Below are 23841 nucleotides of genomic sequence, written 5' to 3' on the forward strand. Positions count from 1 at the left end.
ATACCCAGCCATGCCTGTCTTGGACAGTTGGCACTGAGGATCCATGGCTGGGCTGAGAAGGGCCTCCCCGGGTGGGGAAGGTACCTTCTCAGTGAGGGTTCCCTGTGTGCTCCTGCCAGAGAAGGCAGATGAATGGGGACCTGTGAATTAAAGCTGGGCTCTCTTGGAGCCCTTTTGAGGGGCTGGGAGCCACCTGGAGGGCCATGGGCCGGACTCCCTCCCAACCCCTTCACATCTGGCAGTGTCCTTGTTCAATGCTGCTCCCCATTGGAGCCCCTGGGGCCCAGGCAGCCTGTCTGGCTCTGCTCCTTCCCCGAGCCCAGCCAGCAGATGCTCAGCAAACGTGTGCCGAAGTAACGAAAGGATGAGTGTTCTCAGCTCTGCTTTATACCAGCCCTACGAGTCTCAGATCCGTCTGCCTGAGGCACACAGGAACACCCAAGTTCCGTGGTATTTGCTGCCCAAGGTCAACCAGCAAGTAAATGGAAAAGCACCCAGACTTGGCGCCCAGCTTGCCCCGAGCCCCGGCTGAGAGCTCACTGACCCTTACACCAGCCTGCTCCACGGAATTGCTGCCTCAGTTCCCAAGGGTCAATGAAGTACTTCTGGTGGGCAGCAGAGCTGGGTGCACCCCACCCCGGGGGTCAGGCGTCAAAGGGTTCAGTGACCCCTGATCCCTCCTTGGGGCTGAGCTGACTCGCCGCCCCCCAACCTGGCCCAGCCAGGTGGGCAGGCAGTCTGGGGAGGTGTTAGCGTGCATCAGGCAGGGAAGGGTAAGCGCCTGGCCTGGGGGTCAGCAGCCAAAGGACAGGAAAAGAGGTCAAGATTGTCAACTGGATAGACTTCCTGGAGGAGGCCCATCTCTGGAAGACCTGCTAAGCTCCTGTTCACTACTTCCTGCCTACGTAGTCACCAGGGTCAGAGTTCAGAGGAAGCCTGGTCCACTGTTGCCGTAGGCACTTCTGGCTCTGATGATGGCGAAGGCCTCCTAACAAATGGGCCATTGCCTGCAGGGGAGAAAGCGTGGGCTTCGAAACGGGCTTGGCCAGGGCTGGTGCCATCTGCCAACACCAGATGGCCCATGTAGGCTTTTGGGACAAATGGACTGAGATTCCTCAAACCCTAAATCCAGTCTGGATACCCCATGGGCACCACCGAGGGACCTGAGGAAGGAGCCAAAGCATAAATTAAATCAGAGCCAGACCTCAGGACAGGAAGGCAAGAGCTCAAGAAAGGAGACTGCAGGGCGAGTCGGCCAGGCAAAAACCGCCATCAAATCAATCAGTTAAGGCAACTGTATTTTGTTCTTTGCTTACATTTTCCATTTTTAAAACAATCTGAACCATCTGGAATGTATCTGGGTGTCGGCGGGGGCAGGACGTTGGTCTGTCCGACTCCCATGGGAGCTTCGGGTCATCTTTCCCTCTTTCCGGGCTCTGGCAGGTCCCTCAGCAACGCCTTCAGGCCTCTTCCTCCGAGCTCACCCCGAGGACCCCCGTTTCCCTGGTGCAGCTGTTCCTGGGAGGCGCTCTAGGGCACTCCCACCCTGAGGACACTATGTTCTCCACGCAGACCAATGGGGCACCTCCACTCTGCACAGTGCCTAGTCCCTGCCCTGCCAAACTGGACAGTCCTGGGCCTGGCAGGCAGTAACTTGTGTGGCACTGGACACTACGTGCCTGAGTCTCCTTTCATTTCTTACCAGAAAGCCTGTCTTGCAGGAGACAAAGCGTGACCTTCGACAATGGCCCAGGTCCTGTGCTACCACAGCAGGGGGAGTGGGGGAGGGAGCTGACAACATAAACCACTGGCCTGTCTTCATCTGGCTGGGGGCCAGGGCCAGGGGGACTGTCTTAGAGGATCCAGGCTGGCCCTCTCCCATCATCTTGTTCAGTTATTCATGTCCTCTGATGACCAGGCCTCACCTAGCAAAGGCCGGACTCTAAGCCACCTCACCTCCGAATTCCAGGTGAATGGATGAATGAATGAGCTCATTTAATCTTCATAAGACACCCTGTACAAATGGTGGAACTAAGGCTCAGAGAGGTTCAGTGACTTGCCTGAGGTCACATAGCGGACCACTGAGCCTGCTCTTCCAGTACTGCCTGCCTCTCCTCCTGGGTCTAACCCTGGAATCTGCACCATGACCAGGGAGGAAAAAATAAGAAGGGAACTTTATTTAATATTAAAGTTGGGGCAGGGATCGGAAGCGAGGGCAGCCTCACTTGGTGATGGTGTTCCTGCAGAGAGAAGAAGGGCATGAGGCTGCAGTGCGGGCACCAGGCCCACCACCCGCCTGCCCACCCAGACCCCCGTGCCCAGCCCACTCACGCGTTCATGCTCTTCCCACTGCCACTGAGCACGATGTATGGGGTCTTCTGGGCCTTCTGCTTCTCCTGGAGCAGAGCCACGGTGCCCAGGGGCGTGTCGCTGGAGCTCATCTTCTTCAGGAGCTGCGGGGAAGTGGCCTGTCACCACAAGGAAGGAGCAGCCCTGCCCACCAGCCACCCCAGCACCAGCAGATGTAGAAGCCACCCCACGTCCCCACAAGCCACCCACCGCCTCCTCGTCCAGCTTCTTCATCCGCCGCTCTGTCTTCATCTTGCCTGAGCCTTTCCCATGGAAGCGGTGGGACAGCTGCCGGAAAGCCTGAGGACACAGGGCAGGGACCCTGTAGAGCTGCCTGTGCCCCACAGGGCAGGGGGCAGTGGTGACACAGCTAACCCAGGGTGGTGAGCAGGAGACAGGAAAAGGGGAGACAGTCTCTGAAGAGGGGTGCGCTGCACTGGGGGCACGCAGGGTCTTGGGCGAGACCTGCTGGGTCGAGGCCGGGCCAGGTCACCGGGTCATGTAGGGTGGAGGGAGGGCAGCAAACCTGAGGCATGTGTGGGGAACAGCGTGGGTGGGGTGGGGTGGGGGTGGAAGATAGGGAGGAGCAGGACAAGTTGGGCAAGCGCCGCCAGCTGGAGCTGGGGGTCTGGGAGAGCACAGGAGTGAGTCTAGAGCCTGCACCCTGCCCGCCTGAACAGTGGCCTTGAGGGCAGGTCAAGCCACTGAGGGGGCAAGTGAGCAAAGGAACAGAGGCACCTGTTGACCCTCCCACCAGGCTTGTGAGGGGGACTGCTATGCCCGCCAGAGAAGGACATGGAGGCACAGAGGGTCAGACACTTCTCCATGGGCCCCGGCCAGTGGCCAACTGAGCCCAGGCTCCGTCGTGCCCCAGGCCCCTCAGAGGCGCCCTCACCTCCTTAGGTGTGAGTTTCCGGCCCGTCTCATCCACATACTCGATCTTAACATCGGGCTTGTAGCCGTCCTTCTCCTTGAAGTCCTGGGTGAAGCCCCGGTACTCCTCCCGCCGGCTGTACTTGTCATCAATGGCCCTGGCCCGAGACAGAAGGGACTTCAGGGCAAGCCACCACCCACCTTGCCTGCGTGCCGGGCAGTCCCGAGCTGGCGCCAGCCCCCGGCCTTCCGCCCACCCCACCACACTCACATCTTGTCCTCGATGCAGTATACCGCTGACGGCAGGGACTTGTTGGGGGCCTTCACCCGGGCCACCTTCTGCACTGTTGTCTCCAGCAGCCCTGGGAAGGGGGTTGGTGAGACTCCAGGCTGTCCACCCCAGCCCAGGGGCACAGCCCAGGGTGAGCCTGACGCCCCCGAATGCACAGAAGGCCTGCGGGACCCTCACAGCCGGGCTGTGGGAGCAAAGGCATCAGGCCTGTTTCGCAGACAAATGGAAGAGACTTGGAGAAGTAAACCCTTGTCAAGGGCCACCGACCAACTAAACGGTGGAGCTGGGATCCTGACACCAGGGTTTCTGTGCCTCAGCCTGGACTGCTTCAAGACCCCCTAATCCTTCCTCAGAGGAGACATTGAGCACTGAGGGACAAATGATGCTTTGTAGGGGGACATGTGAGCAAAGCCATCAAAACTGGGGTGATGAAGAGCAGGCCATACACTCCCGTGACCACCCCACACCAGGTGCAAAAGGAGTGACTCAGTCCTGGGAGCAGGAGAAAGACAGCGGAGGGGACCGGAGGAGGCCGTGCCGGCACCTGGCTGTCATAGCACCCAGGCCCCAGCAAAGGCTCATGGCGGCTGGGAGCCCTCACCTTTGTTCTGACACAGGAGCAGCGCGGCGGCCAGCCCTCTGTTCACGATGGGCTCCTCGTCCAGGATGGTGGTGGAGGAGGCAGAGAACTGGGGGACGGCACACAGCGGTGAGTGGGCCACATGGACTTTTCTCCCCCCTTGCCCACCAGTCAGCCCTCATCACACAAGACTGGCCCTTCCCACGGCCCGGGCCCTGTGCCCAGACCCCTCACTCAATCTTTGCAATAAGCCTAGGAGACCGAGACTCTGAGACACCAAGTGACCTGCTGCCAGTCCAAGCCTCGAACCCCACCAGGCTGTGCGGTCCCTGCCCTTCCATGCTCCCAGCCCCCTCCGCGCCTCCCCCTCCTCACGTCCTGATGCTGCTTCTCCTCATCCAGGTTGACTGTGCTCCAGCCGATGTTTTCTTCCCCGTCGGACTCAGAGCCACCGTTGGCTGAGCGATCCTCATCCCGTTCGAAGTCCTGAGGACACAGGACCAACATCAGCCCAGGCCCATCCCTGCAAACCACCGGGGCCGACCCTTCTGCCCACCCCGCCCCCAGCCCCGAGCAGAGCAGGTCAGCGTGGCGGAGGGGCTGCCTGGCACCCACCATGAGCTCCTCCTGCTCCTCCCGGTTGCCAGCCAGCCCATAGGTGGGGATCTCCCCCAGGGTGCGGCAGAACTCTGACGTGGCGTTGAACACGATGGTCCCCTTCCGCTCCGGGTCCTCCTCCTCCTCCCAGCCCCGCTGGCGAGACTCCAGCTTCTTCACAATCTCCACCACCTGGAGGAGGGAGCAGCTGTGGGCAAACCCAGAAGGTTCTGGGATGGTGCCATGGAGACCCAGGAACCCAAGATCCTCCCTGGCAGCAGCAAGGCAAGCCGTTCCCACTGCCCACATTGGACCTCTGATGGTCCCCACATCCTCCCTGACCCTAGTCTGCTCTCCACTCTGCATGGGCACCAATCTCGCTAGACTAGGGCACGCCTCTGCTCCGAAGCCATTAATGGCTCCCTACTGCCCTTTGAATCGACATCCAAAACCCTACATGGCCCTTGTGACCATGCCCCTGCCACCCCTTTTCCAAAGCCCCTGGACTTACTACCTCAGCCTCACACGCCTTCCTCCAGGACCTGGAGCACACCAGGGCCTCTCTTGCCACTTCCTTCCCACCCACCTCTTTTAGAACCCCTCCCAACGCCTCAGCGTGCTCAGATGCCCTCTGGAACTTCCATGCGCTTCTAGTACTGAGTGCTCCAACCACCCACAGCCCATGCCTCCCCTCCTGTCACAAATGCCCAGCCCTGTTCCTGCCTAAGGCCACCCTCCTACCTGGCATGGCCGAAACCACTCAAAATTCTGCCCCGACTGCACCCACTCTGTCCCCTCTATTGCGTCACCGCCAAGAGCACAAAGGATTAGCTGGGACCTCCCTGCTGAAAAAAATCCCCAACATGCAGCCCCACTGCTCCGCCCTCAAAAGCAACCTCTTCAGAGAAGTTTCTAGCCAGTGCATCCACTTCTGCACCCCTTCCCTTCCATTTTATTTGTTTTTTAATGAACGTCATCATGTGCCTAAAAGGGTTATATCTAACAACGCATTTCTCTTTTAAAGTAATAGTAATAACCAAACACACACGTTGCCCGAGTGCCCTTAAGGGCGCCACATCTGCGGTCATAGTTCACTGGCCGCCTTTCCAGTTTCAGCGCGTCAGGGCCTACCCACAAACAGTGCGTTGTGGTCCTGCGCGCTTCAAACACTGTGCAATCTGAATCGTATAATTCTTCTATAGGCTACTTTTAAAAAATATATTTTATTTATTTATTTTGAGAGAGAGGGAGGAAGGAAGGGAGGGAGGGAGGGAGAGAAACATCCATGTGTGGTTGCCTCTTGCTCACCCCCCACTGGGGACCTGGCCCGCAACACAGGCATGTGCCCTGACTGGGAATCGAACCAGCGACCTTTTGGTTCACAGGATGGTGCTCAACCCACTGAGCCACACCATCCAGGGCTGATTTGCTTTTTATGAAACCGACGTGCTACCTACTGAGCTCATGAGGCACCTCGATTTGCTTTTTAAAAAAATATGTTAAAAGTTAATCTTGACATGAGTGGCTCTAGTACATTGGCCTTCTGCTGCAAGGTCGCCTTCCACGACGAGAGCAGACCTCAGTCCAGGTGTCTTGTGCACCGAGGACAGGCTTTTTCTGCCACCACACGTGACGCAGCTACAGGCTTGTTTCCTGTGCGCGTGGGCAGGCGTTTCTCTGGGCCATGCATTCGGGAGGGGCCGACTGGGATGCAGGTCACACACACACACACTCCCATGTGCGTGCACACGCACGCTTTCACTCTAAAAGCCCCCTACCTGATCAGACTCACAAGCCCATGGAAAACGTTAAGAATTCTGGCAGCTCCACATCCTCACGCTACCCTTTGTCAGACTGACATTTGTGACAAAGGGTGTGGGTGTGGCCTTGTGCGTCACTGTTCCAGCTCTCCTGTCCTTGATCACTAATAAAGCTGGGCCTCGCTGGGTATTTTATCGGCCATTCATCCTTCCACATCTGCGAACAGCCTACTCGGGTCTTTTGCCTGTTTGTTTTGTCAAGGTTTTGCTCTTTATATTCTTGACACCAGCCCACTGACAGTCACGCCAATGGGCAAGTATCTTCTTTTGGCCTGTTTACATTCTTCATGATACCTTGCAAAGAAAACTTAAGTTCTTAATTTCTAAGTAGAAATGTTAGGTTTTTTCTTCATGGTTTATGCTTTACATTTATATCTTTAAAAACTTCTCTCTTGAAATAAGCCAATCACAAGACGACAAATACTCTATGGTTCCACTTAGAAGAGGCCCCTTGAGGAGTCAAATGCACAGACAGAAAGTAGAGCGCTGGCTGCCAGGGGCGAGGCGAGGGGTGGGGAGTGAGTGTTGGGTGGCGACGGGGTTTCCGTTTCACAGGATGAACAGAGTTACGGGGATGCGCGGTGGTGCCTGCGCAATGATGTGGGCCCGCCACTGAACCGTACACTTAAAAATAAGATGATAAATTTTGTCATGTGTATTCCTTTGTGTGTGTGTGTGTGTGTGGATTTTTTCCTTTTTTGTGTATTTTTAACACAAAAAAGGAAAAAATCTTTTTCTACCATGAAGTCATAAACATAATTCCCTGTATTTTCTGAAATACTGTGTTTTTACTTTTGACACCTTACTCTAACTGTAAGTGAATTCTGGGTAAGCGTCAGGTCCAAGGCTCAGCCCTGCTGAGGCCCCAGCCGCCTGTGCCCACACCCAGCCGCGAGGATCCCTACCTTCTCACCGCTGTCTCGCAGCTGCTGCAGCTGCCGCAGTCGGCGCCCCTTCTCCAGCTGCTTCTGCAGCTCCAGCTCCGCCTCATCCTCCTCCAGCACCTCCGGGGACCCAGGTGACGGCCCTCCGCCCTCCTCTGGTGGAAACACAGGAGATGCCTGCTCAGGTCGCCCTCTGGGACCCTGGGCTCTTCCCCCTGCCCCTCCACCCACCCTCAGCTGGCGGGGCCCCTCACCCTCATCACTGATGTCCATATTCTCCACTCGAGTGTCATCTGACTGCGGGGGCTGAGGTGCGGGCTCCTTCTCCTCCTCCTCCTGGGCTTCCTCATCTGCCTCTGGCACTCGGCGCCGACCCCGGCCCCGCAGTCTGGGCGAAAGACCTCTCCAGTGAGCATCAGCCCCCAGGCCAGCCCACCCCCGCACCCAACCCCCGTGTCTAAGCCCACCTGGAGCCAAAGTCCCCATCTTGAGTCTGGTCTCCAAGAGGCAGCAAGTCGTCAGCCCGCACTATCACCTCCTTCTCCTTTTTGCGGATTTTCTTCACCCTCCGCTTGGTCTTTTTAAAGGTCACCTGAGGGGAGGAGAGGAGAGACATGAGGGGGAAGCGGAGAGGAGGGCAGCCACCAGCCCAAGAGGATGAACACTTCTTACACGAAATAAGACACGCGGTATGTGCGTGCCACCCCACCAGTGAGGTGAGGACAACTGAGGCACAGTGCATAAGGGCCTTGCCAGGGTCCCCCAGCAACTCAGGGGGACAGCTGGGGCTGTGAATCTCGGCAGTGTGACCCCAGGTCCTGCTCTTGGCCACTCAGCCACATAGTCTACTGAGCCAGCCGATTGACCTCTGTGTTCACACAGTAATCCCCAATCCAAAACCCACATACAGCCCCAGCATCGCCACTTACCAAATCATCACTAACCCTGCACCAGCCCTCAAGCGGATGCTCCCACCACCGCCATTTCTGATTGCACGCCTCAGGCTCATAGTTACATGGCTCACCCGTGGCACAGGCTGGCTACGGGGCAGAGCCTGAACGCAAACGCAGGTCCACCTGGCTCCCAGTCCCTGTTCTGCCTACACCCACTGCTGCCCCAGCACCTCCCCAGGGCTGCCAATCACTGCTCCTCCACAAAGGCAGAGCTCCGCTGTAGACTAGACGTCCCTCCTTAGCTCATTCTGACAGAAGGGAGGCACCGCGGCCCAATGACGAGTGTGGGTCGGGGCCACAGAGCTCACCATCTCCTCTGGCGTGAGGTACTCGGAGGCCAGCCGGGGTCCGACCGCGCTCAGGGACTGAGCTTGCAGTCGCAGCTTGGCCCGGATCTCTTCAAGCTCACGTTCCCGAAGGCCATCGGCCATGCCACCCTGATCCAAACGGAAGGAGTGCGGCCGCTCGCCCTCCAGCTCCTCATCGTACTTGGACAGGATGGAGCGGGGTTTTTGCTGCAAGGCAAGAAGTACAGGTTGGGACCCAGCCTGGCTCATGAAAAGCCACGGAGCCACCAGTGAGAGCCCGCACTGCCGAGGCGCCCTGCCCTAGCCCCCACGCTGCCCGCCTGCCTGTGCCAAGTCGTCCACGCTCTCATCCTCTGCATAGGGCAGGTAGTCGGGTTTTTTCTTCCGCAACTCCACGTTCTTCTCTGCCCGCTCCTTATCCACCAGGTTCACGTTCACCAGCACATCCTCCTCTTCCTGCAGCACGCCTGGGGACAGGACAGAGGCAGTGGCCAGTCACACCTGCCCTCAACGCAGCAGTGCCTGTGACCCAACCAGAGGACCCCAGTGCAACCCACCTTGGTCCTTGAGGGTAAGGATCATAGTCTCCCCTTCTCTGAAGGAATCGATGGCATGCTCCACGGTGAGGCCCTGCAGGTCCCGGGCACTGTACAGGTTCTAGAAGGAAGGGGAAAAGTCCAGTTGAGTCAGGAGTCTTGACCCACACAGCCCTGGGGCCCCAGCACCAAGGACAGCGTGCCACCCCCACCCAACTGCCACACACCCTCACCTGCCGCCTCTGCCCGAACTCCTCCTCCACCAGAGTGCTAACACCAAACTCTTGGTCCATCTCCTCCAGCAGCTTGGCCTGCAGGACAAGAGGCGGGGGGAGGAACTATGACCTCAGGGCCACTGAGGATCACCGGAAGACACACAGGGCTTTCTCAAGTGGGAGCACAAAGGCACAGGCCTGGTAGGAAAGCCACCAAGAATGCAGAGCGGACGCCACCGACCACAAACCTCCCTGAGCCCAGCCTCACCTCCGTGGCCCGGCCTCCTGCCTCACCTGCTACCCCGGCGCCAGAGGCACCGAGTAACCCCCCCGGCTGCCCAGGTCCTCACCCTCTTCTCTGCCAAGTCCTTCTCCTTCTGAAGCTGCCGGCTCCTCTCGATCCAGGCCGCAGTGTCGTCCAGCCAGGGGTCGTCCTCCCCCAGAGTCTTTATCTTCCTGAAGAGGGAAAAAGTGAGCCTTTGGGAGCCCAGCCCCTCCTGCTCAACCCCGACCGCAGAGCTCCTTGGCAGCCTCCTTGGGCCCTTCCCTTGCCCGCCCTGGCTGGGACCCCCCCCCCTCACCCCAGCTTTTGGTTCAGGAGGCGCTTTTCTTTGGCAGCTGCCAGCTTTTCTCGTAGCTCCTCTCGCTGCCGCAAGGCCATGGGGTTGATGATATCAGCTGCCACGGGCTCCTCCTTGGTGCCCGCCTCTGGAAGGGGGGCCCAGACGTGAGGCCATGCCTGCCCACGGCTGGTGGGGAGAGGAGGGAGGCACTCACCCTGCCCCCTTCCAGCCCAGGGGCCAGAAGGGGCCAGGGGAGGGGGGAAGGATCCTTCACTTCCCTACTCCCGCTTTACCCCACACTCCCATGTCATCCCACACAGCATGATGGGACCCTCCTTGTCTTCCAAACCCCCCAAATCATGCTTTAAAAAAAACCAACCACCACCCACACGGCCCCGATCAGCCTGTGGCAACTGCACACATCCCTCAGCCCATCTAACGCCACCTGGCAGCAGGAGCGAGGAGGCAATGCCCACCGTCCGAGCTTAAAGAACGAGCCGAGGGCCATCGCGAAAGCAAGGAGTCCCATTTCCACCGCAAGCACACACACAGACCTCGACGGAGACTGAGCCTCTGCTCCAACCCCGCTTCCCTCCACCCACATGCCCTGCCTCACCCCCATCCTCGGCCACACACTCACCCTTCTTGACGGCATTGACCTCCAAGGGTTTCAGCCCCAACTTTGCCCGGAGTTTACTGAGAACAAGATATACAAGTGTTAGGAGCTGTCAAAAAAATAAAAATCAAATGGGGCAACAGATGCATTTCTGGACACACAGGGGATGAAAACAGAACAGGACTGAGTGGTACGAAGGGTCCCCAACACAGGCCGGGACCTGGGTGGTCTGGGGCATGGGAGGGCCTGGCCTCCAAATCAGGGAACCAGGGCGCTGGGCCCACCCCGGCCCACACAGTGGAATGCCATCTTCCTCCTGAGGCTTAGTGTCCTCTCCCACAGTTCAAGTGGTGGGCTAACGTGGCTTACGGGCACACCCAGTTCCAACAAGAGCATCCTTGCGTGTGAAAAGCCTCCCTAAAGCAGCCGCTCCACACCTACCTGTTTTAGGAGGAAAAGGTGGAGACAGAGGACACAGGACTTACTTGGTCTCCTCGATGCTGAGTGACGAGGCATCTCCTGAGCTAGGTTTGGAACTGGCAGCTGGAACAACAGGACACATGGCTCAGGAGCTGAACACAAAGCCAAGAAGCCACATCCTCGGCCCCAGCTGCAGGGCCACAGATGAGGGCCCTCCTCAGCACCAGGCCTTCCTGAGACACTGGAACACAGCAGCCGTCTCCCAGCCCAGCCACCCCTTCTAGCTGAGTCCCAGTCCTGAGAAACCCACCTCACTGACATACCTTCTCTTCTTGACCCCAAATGCCCAACTTTCCGCACCCCTCTCTTTGCTATATCTTCCCTTTGTACATTCTGTGTTTTCAACCTGCATTGCCCTCTCTGGCCTCACTCTGAATGACAAAGTCCTAGCCAAATGCCAAGACCACATGCCATGTCCCTCGTGGAGTCTGGTGCAATTGTATATTAATCAGAATGAACTGCTCTCCCAGACTCCACAGCACAGTCAGTCATTCCTGGGTCTGTTGCTCCCCACAAGGCGGGACCACTTTGGCAGCACGACCGTGTCCTCTGCAATTCACATAGTCAAGAAAAAACACTTACTGCTGTCCTGCTCTGTGCTGGATGTTGGGAACACAGAGATAAGGAAGCATTTCAAACTTTATCCACCTCACAAAGAGAAAACAACTTCACTGAACAGAGACAGAAGCTAGACACTCTCAGATGGAGCTGCCCCAACCAAGCTGCCACCGCATACTCGTCCCTCCTACACCCCCACCCTACGACCTACCTCCTCCCCTTCCCTCCCACACGGACCCGGATTCCAACGTCTCCGGACCCTCTCCAGGCTCACCAGCCTCCTTATGTCTAAATCCAATGGATTATTTTCAGCTCTGGTTTTGCCTGAAGGCCTGCGGTGTGCGACACTTTTGATCACTTCCTTCTTCTAACGGCTCTCTCTTCCCATGGATCCCTCGACACAAGGTTCAGTGGTTTTCCTGCCTTTTGGGCTACCTTTCCTGTGGTGTTTTGCTCCACCTTCTACTAAAGTATTAGCATTTCTTGGGCCCTACTCCTGACCATGGCTTCACACTCCCCACTCTCAGAGGACTTCATTTACCAACTAATTACTCACCTCTCCCAAATCGCTCCATCAAGCCCACCCCTGGGTCTCTCCCATACACATCAAATGCAACACTCTCCAAAACTGAGTTCATTCTCTTGCCCCCCAAATCTGCTTCTCTTCCAAACTCAACTTCCATGGATGACACCATGACCCACCTAGTTGCTCAAGCCAAAATTCCAGTTATCCTCAATTCCTTTTTTCCCTTCCCACCCTCCTTCGAGTGCGGTAATTCCTCTTCTGAACTACCCCTGCAGTCCGTCAGAGTCTCTGCACCCCAGTGCTGCCGATTTGGTGCGGGCCACTCTTGGCCTCCAGTCTTGACCACCCTTGACCCAGTTCTCAATGACGTGATCTTCGCAAAACGTGCACAGGATCGACTCACTGCCCCTTCAAATCCATGACTCTCTACTCCCCCCAGGAGGAAGTTCAGAGTCCTTAACGTGGCCTACAGGCCCTTCGTGTTCGGACCCCCACCTGTCTTCCAGCCTCAGGTCTCTACTGTGCGCCCCACACGATTTGCCCGCGCCGTACCAGGCTTTGTCTTGCCTCTGTACACATTGGCACCATTCCCTTCCCTCCTTCCTTCCTTCCTTCATTACATTTATTGAGGGCCTGTGAAAACCCAATTCATTCATTCATTCATTCCATTTATACATTCATTGAGAGGGCCTGTGAATAGCCAATTAAGAAAAACAAAATCTCTGTCCTCAGAGATTGAGGGGGACAACCTTTAATCTCAAATACCCTTAAGACAACATGCGGCTGCCTCCGCCTGCAGAGCTGGGCCGGCCCAGCCTGGACCGCCAGAGACCCTTGCCGGCCGCCCGCCCCGCCCCCTGCGCAGGCTCCGCCCCTCACCGGCCTCGTAGCCATCGTCGCGCTTCTCCCGCTTCACGCGCCGCTCGGAGGGCTCGGCCTGGCTGCGTTCCCGCCCGTGCGCACCGCTGCGGGCCTCGGTCTCGCGCCGCCCGCTCCCGCGCTCGGTGCCCCGTTCCCGGCTCCGCTTCCGTCGTTCCCCACCGCTGCCGCCGCCGCCGCCGCCACTCCGGTGCTTATGTTTCTTGTGCTCCCGGTGTCGCGGCGGCTGCTCGGTGGCGCCCCCGGTGCCGGCCGCTGCCGTCGTCCCGGCCGCCTCCTTCTCCCCGCGGTGCTTCTTTGACGACCCCATGGTGGTACGTCTGCCCCGAGCCCGGCAGCCACCGAGCCCAGACGACGCAAAATGGGAAAACTTCCGGGTCGCCCAGCAGCCTCTGTCGTGTTGCCGGAAACTAAGAACGGCTGCTTCCGTCGTTCGCTTCAGCGCCTGCCCCAGAGGTTCATGGGAAGGCCGGGATCGGAACCCGAATACTCTATTGCTGCTCCCTGCGGCCGAGTGGACGTCTTTGAGTCGGTGGTCCAATTGCGCGTGCGCTCATCCAGGTGCACGGACCTGATGGAGATTTGGGTCCCAGAGCTATGAGGAACTAAAGGGCATCCGAGCCAGCGTCCCCGGAGCTAGAGGCCCCTGCCAGGCTTCCCCGCGCTTGCACAACCCCAGCCACGGGATGCTCACTGTCTCACGGACTTTCCGTGGACAGCTCCCCCGCTCCAATGAGGAGTCCCCCTAATGGACTCCCTGGGATCGTGCCTCCTTCGGGTGCTGGAGGACAGCTTACTCTCCTGGACACCCAGAGCTCCACAGCCCAGCCTGAGTCTCTCTAACCAGTTTTGTCAGCAAATGCTGCCTTCCCACGTTCTCTGGATACTTTTTAAATTTTTTATTGATTGATTTTAGAGAGAGAAACACTAACTTGTGGTTCCACTTACTTGTGCATTCATTAGTTGATTCTCGTATGTGCCCTAACCGTATCTAACTGGCAACCTTGGCTCTGGGGCTGAAGCTCTAACCAACTGAGCTACCCAACCTGGGCCAGACTGGGTTTTCTAACCTGCACTCTGTAAACTGCTAAGGAGCTCCAGAAGAGCTGCGTGCCTGTGAACCCCCGAAATTGGGTGCAAAATTTGGCACAAGTGTGTGTGCACTTCCCCCCCCTTGAGTTGAGGGGCTATAACTTGAAGTTACTTAAAGTTAAAAGCCCAGTTCACACAATCCCTCCTGACTCCCCACCCTACCCCCCCAGTTGCTCCATCTGGCGTTCCCTATGCATTCATCTGCAATGGTGTGATGTATGTGCCCCTTCAAAGGTCTGCCCCACTCCCCCAATGGATTGGGAGTTCTCAAAGGCAGAGGCCATCCTGTCCTATTCACTCTTGAATTTCTAGGACCCAGCATATGTGCTGGAGACTGTGGGGTGGGGTGGGGGTAGGAGTGCTCTATGAGATGCCCCGCTCCTCAGCAGCAGACACAAGGCTGTGTGTGCTGGGTGCTGGCGGCTGGAACACCCAGAGCCCCTGGGGGATGGGGAGACAAGCTCAACCTGCTGCCTACCCACCCACCACATCCTTCTCCCAACCCACAGCCTCTTCCCACCACCACCAGAAATTCCACACTATTTTCCATAAAGCCTTTAATTTTTATCTAAGGGACTGGGTTTCCAGTCGTCTTGGGGTGGACTGCCTCTCAGGCTGGCTGCCGACAGGTTCTTTCCTTGGGGGGCTTTGTGAAGAGCGCTCCACTCTCTCCTCTGTTGACCTATGCCTCCTTAAAGATGGACACAAGGATAGAGGCCACTGGGCTCTGCTGCTGCCCAACCCCACACCCAAGGACACCCGGGCTATAGGAGGGAAAGGGCATTGTCATTGATGATACGGGCTCAAATGTGGCTCCTACACTGTGGGACCCTGAGGAACTGACTTTCTGTCTTTGAGCCTCAGTTTCCTTCTTGTGAATTAGGCTTCATAACCCCTGCTCTGCAGCAGGTTGCTCTACAGCCTAAGGGACAGTGTACGTGGGGGGACCGGCATGGAACCAGTCCACAATGGAGGCTTGATGTGTAGCCACTCAGATGGCTGAAGATTCCCAGGCTGGCTCTGCTGCTTATGCACTCCTGTGTCCTTGGGAAAGACCTTGCCCCTCAGGTCTTGAGTTTCTTCATGGAGAAGTGGGGCAATAACCCTGGCCCCACCTTCCTTGGGTGACATGGAGGACAGAGCCTGGGGATGTACCTGCCGCCTGCTAGAGTGGCAGAGTCTTCCAGGTCATGGAGCGGGGATGGAGGGTGGACAGGGCAGGACTGAAGCTTAGATTCAGGGCTGCCCACTGAGTTCCCTTGGCCTTCCCCAGACTTCCAGCCCAAGCTGAAGGGGGACAGGGAGGCGGTGGGAGGAAACCCCGCAGCACTCAGAGTGCTGGCGGTGGTGCCCCTTCTCCCCACGGCCGGGCAGAGCCGACATCTTGGCCAGCTAGACGGCCTCACCTGGGTTTCCTGCAGGTGCCCTTGCTTGTCTCAGCCAGCAGCTGTTTCTCATCCAGTCCCAGGGCTGACAGCACCTCGGAGAAACGCCGGGTCACGTTGAGCCGGGCGTTGGCCTGAGGAGTGAGAAGGGGGGCATCCCATTCTGCACCAGGGCCACCGAGGACAAGTGGGGCTATGATTACTGAGGGGGTCCAGGGCTTCCAAATGGGCAGCAGCCTGGGGTCCAATCTAAGGGGCCCCTCTCCCACTTCGCCCCCCTACCCACGGGGCCAGTGAGAAGCTGTGTTCCCAGGGGGAGGCCACCTGCAGGCCCAGGGCGAACCCTCACCTGCATGGCCTGCTGGAACAGGTAGGGCCGGGCCTGCACCCTGTGCTGGATGTCCTGCAGCTCAGCCTGGTACTCAACAAAGCGCTCTCGCTCCTGGCGCCTGCAGGGAGACAGGCATCTGGGCAGCTGGCCCTGGACACAACCCATCCCCACTTGTGAGCCACTCACCTTCACTAAGGACTTCAATACCTCCTGCCCTTACCTTTACAAAGCTATTTCATTCCTGTCCTCACCCTGCTTCCTCCTCCTGAGGGATTCCTCCTGAATCCCTCCTGAGGTCGAGGGGGTAGGAATTAGTGTTTGCCCCGTTTTACTGCAACTCCCCTGAGGCTCAGAAGGGTTGAGCGACTTGGCCAAGGTTGCACAGCTGGGACAGGAGAGACTGAGCCCTGAGCTGAAGTCTCCGGGCTGTGCAGCCAGGGCTTGCCCATCCTCCCAGCCGCCCCTGAGGGAGAAGGGCCAATGCTGGCTTCTGAGCAACTGGGCATCTGCTCACTCAGCCTCTCCCCTCCCTGGTCCACGCCCGCACTTTCTCACACTGCGCCTGTGAGGAGGAAGCTGTGGCTTTGGGCACAGCCCTGCACTGGGCTCTGGGCTTTCTCCTCTGTGCTGTGGTAGGGATTGGACAAGCTTGCCAGCATTTGCTGCGGTTCTTATAAGCAGACAGCTTAGGAAACGGGACACAGGAACTAAACAATGTGTTGCAAATAAAAGAACACATCCCGAAAGATTTCCGCTGGGGAAGCACAAACCCACATAGAAAATCCAGTTTGTGCACTTATCGGAAATGTGTCTACTCAGCAAGCTGAGCCTCCTGGCAGCAGGAGGGGCCCTCTGGCCACATCACACACAGGTCCGGGCACCCTTCTGAGAGGCCACAGGGCGTGGTGGCAGCACCCACAGACAGTACGGAAGGGGAGAAGAGATCGACTCTCGCTGGGATCTCCAGCAAGTCCACCTGTAGAAAACACTGCCTTGCAGGGCTCGGACCCTTGGCTATGAGCCAGGGAGGGAATCTTCCTCCGTTCAAGAAAAGGAGATAGACTTGAGCGCTGGCTGGTGCGGTTCAGTGCACTGAGTGCCGGTCTGCAAACCAAAGGGTTGCCGGTTCGATTCCCAGTCAGGGCACATGACTGGGCTGCAAGCCAGGTCCCCAGTAGGGGATGCAAGGGAGACAACTACACATTAATGTTTCCCTCTCTCCCTACATCCCTTCCCTTCTGTCTATAAATAAATAAAATATTTCATAAAAGAAAAAGATATAGATTTGAAAACCCATGGCCAGAACAGAAGTTACTGGCATAAGGAGTCTTCACCATTTAGGAGGGAATTTACAGCAGTTACAAGGGGTGGGGGGTTGGGAGACGTGAACTGCCATTCAGTCTTCGTCTTGCCTGTGATGTCACGTACGATTTCCTGTCATTTCTGTTAGAATTCAGAGAAAGCACATGTCTGGGAGCCCGAGCGAGAAAGGAAGCGGCGTCAGTGGATGTCAGCCCTGTCTGCCATCATCATCTCTGATCACAAGCAAGTCCCATCACCTCCCCACCCAGAGCCACCTCTTTGCGCCCTCCCTGCTGGGCAGGCCGGAGTCTCCGCTGCAGCTCAGACCGGGGAAAGTTCACAGGCTGTGAGGGCTGAGAGGCCCTGTGGGAAATACCTGCTCCCAAGAGCCAAATGGAAGGTGTGTGTTTGAAATACTCATCTCACTGACATCTGCCCCTTGGAGTTTGAAACCTTCCGCTTCCTGCCTTAGGAAAAGCAATGAACTTGAGGTCTGGTCAGAAAGCATCTCCCAGGGTGAAAGGAGATGAGGCTAGGAAGGGGCTGCCTTGGCACCAGTGGCACCCACTGGGTACTCCTTGTCCATGGCATCGGCGACCACAGGGTCATCTGTTGCACTCGGTTAGGCTTTGGGGGAAGATCCCGGCGCCTTCTATCTGAGGACCGGGTGGGCACCGAGCCCTCCCAGGCAGTGGAGCGGGTGGTTAACGGGCTGCCTGGGTTGGAATCCCAGCTTCGTAACTCACTTGCTACCTTTGGCAAATTATTTCTGTGCTCTGAGCCTTTCCTCATCTGTAGAATTGTGGGGATGGTGATAATACCTACCTCATCAGCCTGTTACGAGTCTAAAAGAGATTTTCTTTTCAATATGCATTTGTGGGTTTTTTTAATGGTCAAACTATAGGAAGAGAATAAAACAAATGACTCTTCACCTTGACCACGAACATTGCCTTCTTCAGGAGTGGGATTATAGGTGCTGTTCACCTTCTACATCAACTCTTTTGGTAATGCCTGAATTTTTATAGTAAGTATGCCTGGCTTTTGAAATCAGAAGAACAGGATTTGAAAGTGATAAAGCACGTAACACATTTAACCTGAGCGTCTGACAGCGTCAGAGATTGGAGTAACTGGGTGGCACTGGCCCTGAGCCCCTCGTCTTTATCTCTAAAGTTCAGCAAAGTGGCCTGCCCGAGCTGGAGGAGGGTAGTGGAGGCTCAGTCCTGAGGGAAGGTGAGGACTGGGTCTCCTGGGACCTTCTGTCTGTCCCCACCAGGCCCTCCACATCCAGGCTTCCTACCTCAGCTCTTCCAGTTTCTGCTGGGCGGCCCCCGGCCCTCGACTCCCTCTGGGCGCATAGGCCGCCAGGCAGCGGGCCACCTGCTGCTGGACCCGCTGCTCCCGGGCCCGCCGCAGCTCAGCCTGCTGCCGCTCCTCCTGCTGCTGCCGCTCCCAGGCCTGCAGCAGGCTCCTTGGGCAGGGTGAGGGAAGAACAGGAATAGAAGTGTGTGGGACATAGGAGCCTTGTGGAGGGTCAGGGGCCGGGTAGGGCAGTGTGGGGCTAGGTTAATGGGTTTGGGCTTGAGGGACAGACAAATGGATGGGTGAAGGGGTGGATGCATGGTGTGGATGGTTGAAGAGACACCACCTCAGTCGACCTGGAAGCTTCTTCCGCCAGATCTCAGGCCAGTTCCTTCTTATCAGTCAGGCCTTGGCTCACATGTCAGGGAAAGAGAAACTCCCTGACCAGCCCATCTACCGCTCAGGTATTGCCCAGCTCTAGCTAAACACTTTGTTCCTATATTATGGCCTCCTTCTACTCTCCTTCTGGCCGAATAGAATGTAAGCCTCCCAAGAGCAGAGTTTCTTGTCTGTCCTGGTACGTTCACCACCAACACATCCCCGGCAGCTAGCACAGTGCCTGACCTAGACAGACACTCAACACTGGTGAGTTCATGCAAACTGACTCACGGTCAGATGGAAAGATGGACAGACAGACAAAAGGGTAGATGCAGCTATTCAATTAGCATACATTTATTGAGCATCTGCTATGTGCCTGGTCCCATGTAGGGCACCAGAGAGGCCATGATCAGTAAGACCTGGCACCACCCTCAGGCTGTGCACAGGGAGGGACAGACAGCCCAGCACCCCCTGCAATGCAGCATGGCAGGCGAGAGCTATGACGGAGGCGAGCACAGAGGAGAACTGCTGGGGCCCCTGACTGGAGAGTTGAAAGGTGCATCTGAGTGAGCTGGGTGGACTGGGGAGAGGGCCAGTCCCAGCAGAGCAGAGAGGGAGAGCATGGTCTGCTCCAGCCACTCTGACCAGCTGGCATGGGAGACAGAAGCCTCCTTACCCAGGGAGCCGGGCTTTGTCCCAAGGGCACAGGAAGCATGGAAGGATTTCAAGCAGGAGACGACAGGGTAAGAATAGAGGGTACTATCAGAATGCCAGATGGATTCTCACCTGCCACTTCTAACCCGTCACTGAGACCCACTGAGCCAGCCTCCGAATGGACACCCCTCCCTCCCTCCACTCCCCTGGCCACCTGGCTCAGGCCCTCATCAGCCCTCACCTAGACAATGCCAACAGCTGTGCGCCCGTCCAGTCTTTGCCCTCTGCTCCCACCGCCTGCTGTGCATCCCCACGTATAGCAATCCTCTAACTCTGCTGCCATTATTGTTGCTTCACCCACAGACCTTGAGCCTCTCAGGTCTGGCCCAAGGTTTTAATCTTTATATACTGAGGACCATGAGTGTACACTCAATATATGTTGCATTAATCACTTAATTAATAAATTACAGGTGGATAGAAGATGGGAAGAGAATGAAAAGTTGCCTACGTCAATAGACAGTTGGCCAAGCAGAAAGACAAAGGGACAGATGGATGGGTGGATAGGTGGACGGATGGATGGGTGGATGGGTGGATGGATGGATGGGTGGAAGGATGGATGATCAGAAGACTGGTGAATAGATAAACGAAGGAAAGGATGAGAGGATGAATGACTAAGTGTCAGTTGAGAACTGCCTCCTCTACTCTCTGCCTTGGCTCCCACCCTCCCTCCTCCACCTTACCTGGTGGCCTCCTGTCGTTTGTGGAAGGTGCGGTTAGGGAAGTTGACAAACAGGAGGGTCTCATCATCTCCCAAGGCACGGGCCTTCCCACTCCTGTTGGAGGCCTGGACAGCAGCCCGCAGAGCCTTCCAGGAATGCTTTCTGGGACCTACCCCTGTGGGAGGAGTCAGGACTTCCCTCTCTCCTGGCCCACTGGGCAATCCCACCCGGCCCCTGGAGCTCAGCCCAGGACTGCCTGAACTCCTGGCCCAGGTCCTGGCTCCCCAACCTTCTCCCCAATGTGAAACTTCCTGGGGCACCCAGGCATTGACCCCCATACTCACCACAGTCTAAGTCTTGCTGTAACTTCCTCTGCAGCTTTTCCAGGTCCCATGTCCCCTCCAGCTTCGGGGCCCTCGCCTTCCTCCTCTGTGGTCCTTGAGAGTTGCTGGAACTGGCACTGCTCCCTTGGCATTGCAGTTCCCCCTCCTCAGAGGCCTCCTCGCAGGAATTCCACCCCTTTCTCCGAGCCCCCGCCCTCCTTCCATGGAGGGCCCTGTGCTCTTCCTCCTCACCCTCCTCTGTCGCATCTGCAAACCATTTCTCCTTGGGGATTGACCCTTTCCTAGGGAGCTGGGGCAGTTCCCCAGGGCTCAGATCCCTTTCAGCCTCCTCTGCACTGGGGGCTTCCAGCTCAGCAGCCTCCTCGGACTCCGATCCAGACCCTGACCTCTTCCCAAGTGGCTGGAGGCCACACTCACGGGGCAGCTCCAGCTCTTGGCCCTCCTCTTGGCCAGAAGGGATGGAGACACAGCTCCAGGCCCTGAGCTTCTGACTCCTCTCCGGGGTTTGAGTCTTCATCTTCCAGTGTAAGCCATGAGCCTCTAGGAGGTTGGCAGTGGACTTACGGCTGGACTTGTGCTTGGGGAATGCAGGGGCCAAGGGCAGGGCATGCTGGCCATGGGCCGAGGGGGAACCAGGCTTAAGTGGAGCCCGGCCATTTCTGGTGACGCTCTCCCAGGCCCACTGGAAAGGGAATGAGGGTTTCCGAGGAGAGGGAAAGAGACTGAGGAGGGAAAGGGCAGGGGGCAGAGGTCAGGGTCAGGGTGCCAGCCCCCAACGGGGCCTGACATCCAGCATTCCACCCCCACCCCCTGGCCCTTCCCACAGCTGCTTACTCCTCAGCCTCAACAGAGCCATGCCCTTTCTTTTTCCGGGCCCTGGACGTCCGGTCCTTCTTGGCTGTCCGCCCTGCGCTCTGAGATCGCTGCTGCTGGTCCTGAATCACACTGTCGCCACTCCCACGCCTCCTCTGGGCAGAGACAGGAGAGAAGGCCCAGCTCCTAGAGCACCTCACACCTCCCCAGGGGGCCTCCACTTCTCTGCGCCTTGGCTGGCCCTAAAGCAGACTGCTAGCCACCTCAGTTCATAATATTCAAACAGCAACAGCTCAGAACTTTCACTCATAACTGATTTCACCTTCCCATCACACCCGTTAGGCAGATGAGAACACCGAGGTTCAGAGAGGGGACATCATTTGACTAAGGTCTCACAGCCAGTAAGTGGAGCCAGGACCTGGATGCGTTGAGTCTGTCTCCAGAGCCCAGGCTTGTCACCATTGCACTACGCTGCCTCTGGCCCCAGGGAGCTCTTCTGAATGCCCCGTAGGGCCCCGGACTTGTTAAGCCGAAGTGGAAGGAACTCTGTCATTCCCATAATGCTGCTCCCCCTGCAGCGTCGCACCGCCAGAGGCGTGGGAGTCATCCCCTGGCATCGTCTGGCCTTTGCCCCATCCTGGCAGGCCTCCCCGTGGCCCCTTCCCCGCTTGAGCCTCCCTGACTCGCACCTGGGCCTCAGCTCCAGTCTCATGAATTCTCAAGGGCCTCCCTCAGCCCTGGCCACCCCTGACACCAGAGAACCAGCCTTCCTCTTGGAAGGTTGGAAGAGGGCGGTTAGAAGTCGCCCCGCAGGGCCGCCCTCACCTGCTCAGCCTGGGGGATGCCTGAGAGAAGCTTGAGCAGCCCTGGAGCCATCCCTGGAGCCTGGAGCCGGGGTTCCTGCCCTGGTCTCCCCGACGTGGTCCTGACCAACTGTTGGTGGGTGTTTAGCATATTGGTGTCCTGCCCCATCCCCCACCCCCATCTGCCAGCCTTGGAACTGCCCTCTCCACCATCTCTATGGCAACCAGTCCTCAGCCAGTCTCCAGAGCTCTGGCAAACAGCAGGCCAGGAAGGGTCAGCCAGGGTATGTGAGACCAACTTCCTTACAGACGGGAGAGTTCAACAGGATGCTGAGGAATAGTCCAAGCCCAGGAGTTCAGAAACCCAGAGCCAAGTCCTGCCTCTGCTCCTGCCTCTTTAGGCCTCCACAGTGACCAGGTCTGAGTTCCTGTCTTTCCTTGGCCTGCATTTCCCCAAATGTCTGTAAAATGGACCTCGAGATTCGGCCACCTGGAAGGGCCCTCAGGCCCTACGAGGATGGCCAGGTGGCATCTGAGATGGGCCCTTTCCCTCCACCTGCCTCCGGGGCTGCCCCCAGCCCTGGCGGAGGCTCTGTGGGACCCAAACTGAACTCTCAGAAGGTCTTGTTCAAACCACTTGCCCTCCCAGGCCCTGACAGGGTGGGAAAGGCCAGGAAGCTGAACGCCACGTCCAAGAGCAAGGTAGCAGGCAAACCAGAGCCTGGAGCAAGCTCTGCAGGGGGTAAGAGAATTTGAATCTCATCTCAAACTCCTAGCAGCGCCAAAGAGCCTTGCTATGGTAATCCCTGAGGGACGCCTGGTGCTGACCACTGCCACCTGCGACACAGGGCACAGTGCCAACCTGAAGCCTGGAGTGGCCTCTCACCAGCTCTGTGACCTTGGACAAGACTCTTCTCTTCTCTGCCGAACCGGCCCATCCCTTAGGTTTGTTGCAAGAAATGAAATCACAAAGGCAATGCACTCGGTAAACATCTGTTTTTACTGTTGTAATAATAACTAACCATTATTGGGAGGCAGTGAAACATAATGGCAAAGAGCACAAAGGAAGAGCTGGGGTTCAAATCCCAGCTCCTCCACTTGCTGCGTACTTTCTCAGTGCCTCCGTTTCCTCCTGGGCGACGTGGGGGTGGGATAATTGCCTCTATCTCCCATGGCCGTGGTGAGGATTAAGTCAGTTCTCACACACAGATACAAGAGAACAGCTCCACAGCCCATGACTGCTACGTCAGAGTTGCTAGTGAGCCAACAGAGCTGACCCAGTAAGACAGGTTATGGAAGTACGACCCTGCCGATGCCCTGGGGGCAGGTTTTTCTCAGCCCTCTGTTCTGCTGGGCTCTCACCTGCTTTCAGACTAACACCTCTGCAAAGAGCCCAACCAAGTTAACAGCCTAAATAACGTTTCAGGTGACGAAGTTCTCTTGTCCCCCCAAATAGGCAAACTCAGCTCTTTCTGGTGAGCTGTCACCCCATCCCCTCATCCACCCCCTCTACTGAATGTCACCCCAGGGCCCCAGGTGGAAGGCAGAGGACAGGTCGGGCTTCTCAGGCCAACGTTTTCACAAGGCGCCTTCAGACCACTTCTCTAGCCACACTCACTCCCTTCCAAGGGAGCTCCTCCAGTCTGACAGCCTCACAAGCCTCTGCGGCGGCCTCCCAGCTCCCCCAGGTTT

At 57.4% G+C, this 23841-nt stretch overlaps 2 protein-coding genes across 2 annotated transcripts; both read right to left on the reverse strand.

Moving 5' to 3' along the window:
• Window positions 1-2155: 2155 nt before the first annotated feature.
• Window positions 2156-13412, reverse strand: SART1 (spliceosome associated factor 1, recruiter of U4/U6.U5 tri-snRNP). The gene is made up of 20 exons (XM_053925052.1): window positions 13030-13412; window positions 11072-11129; window positions 10611-10666; window positions 9989-10115; window positions 9758-9863; window positions 9426-9503; window positions 9214-9313; window positions 8981-9123; window positions 8657-8863; window positions 7863-7987; window positions 7650-7783; window positions 7417-7550; window positions 4710-4883; window positions 4470-4580; window positions 4116-4203; window positions 3494-3584; window positions 3245-3380; window positions 2560-2649; window positions 2332-2453; window positions 2156-2240 (listed from the first exon to the last, which is right to left on the reverse strand). The coding sequence occupies exons 1-20, from the start codon at window positions 13337-13339 to the stop codon at window positions 2222-2224; spliced, it is 2409 nt and encodes an 802-aa protein (XP_053781027.1). The 5' UTR covers window positions 13340-13412; the 3' UTR covers window positions 2156-2221.
• Window positions 13413-14685: 1273 nt separating this feature from the next.
• On the reverse strand, window positions 14686-22318 carry TSGA10IP (testis specific 10 interacting protein). The gene is made up of 8 exons (XM_053923809.1): window positions 22172-22318; window positions 21368-21501; window positions 20534-21255; window positions 20211-20364; window positions 18437-18607; window positions 15856-15955; window positions 15528-15640; window positions 14686-14812 (listed from the first exon to the last, which is right to left on the reverse strand). Exons 1-8 carry the CDS (start codon window positions 22316-22318, stop codon window positions 14686-14688), a joined length of 1668 nt encoding a protein of 555 aa, XP_053779784.1.
• Between the last annotated feature and the right edge of the window lie 1523 nt (window positions 22319-23841).

The sequence above is a fragment of the Desmodus rotundus genome, chromosome 5, assembly GCF_022682495.2.
Source record: "Desmodus rotundus isolate HL8 chromosome 5, HLdesRot8A.1, whole genome shotgun sequence".
Classification (NCBI taxonomy): domain Eukaryota; kingdom Metazoa; phylum Chordata; class Mammalia; order Chiroptera; family Phyllostomidae; genus Desmodus; species Desmodus rotundus.

Coding starts and splice junctions, on each gene's coding strand:
- SART1 (XM_053925052.1), bottom strand. CDS start 13,339: ATGGGGTCGTCAAAGAAGCACCGCGGGGAGAAGGAGGCGGCCGGGACG. Junction 7,784..7,862: donor GATGGGGACTTTGGCTCCAG/GTGGGCTTAGAC, acceptor TCTTTCGCCCAG/ACTGCGGGGCCGGGGTCGGC. Junction 3,585..4,115: donor GCTCCTGTGTCAGAACAAAG/GTGAGGGCTCCC, acceptor CCCCCTTCCCAG/GGCTGCTGGAGACAACAGTG.
- TSGA10IP (XM_053923809.1), bottom strand. CDS start 22,318: ATGGGGCAGGACACCAATATGCTAAACACCCACCAACAGTTGGTCAGG. Junction 21,256..21,367: donor GGCTCTGTTGAGGCTGAGGA/GTAAGCAGCTGT, acceptor TTCCCTCCTCAG/TCTCTTTCCCTCTCCTCGGA. Junction 15,956..18,436: donor CAGAAACTGGAAGAGCTGAG/GTAGGAAGCCTG, acceptor GTCTCCCTGCAG/GCGCCAGGAGCGAGAGCGCT.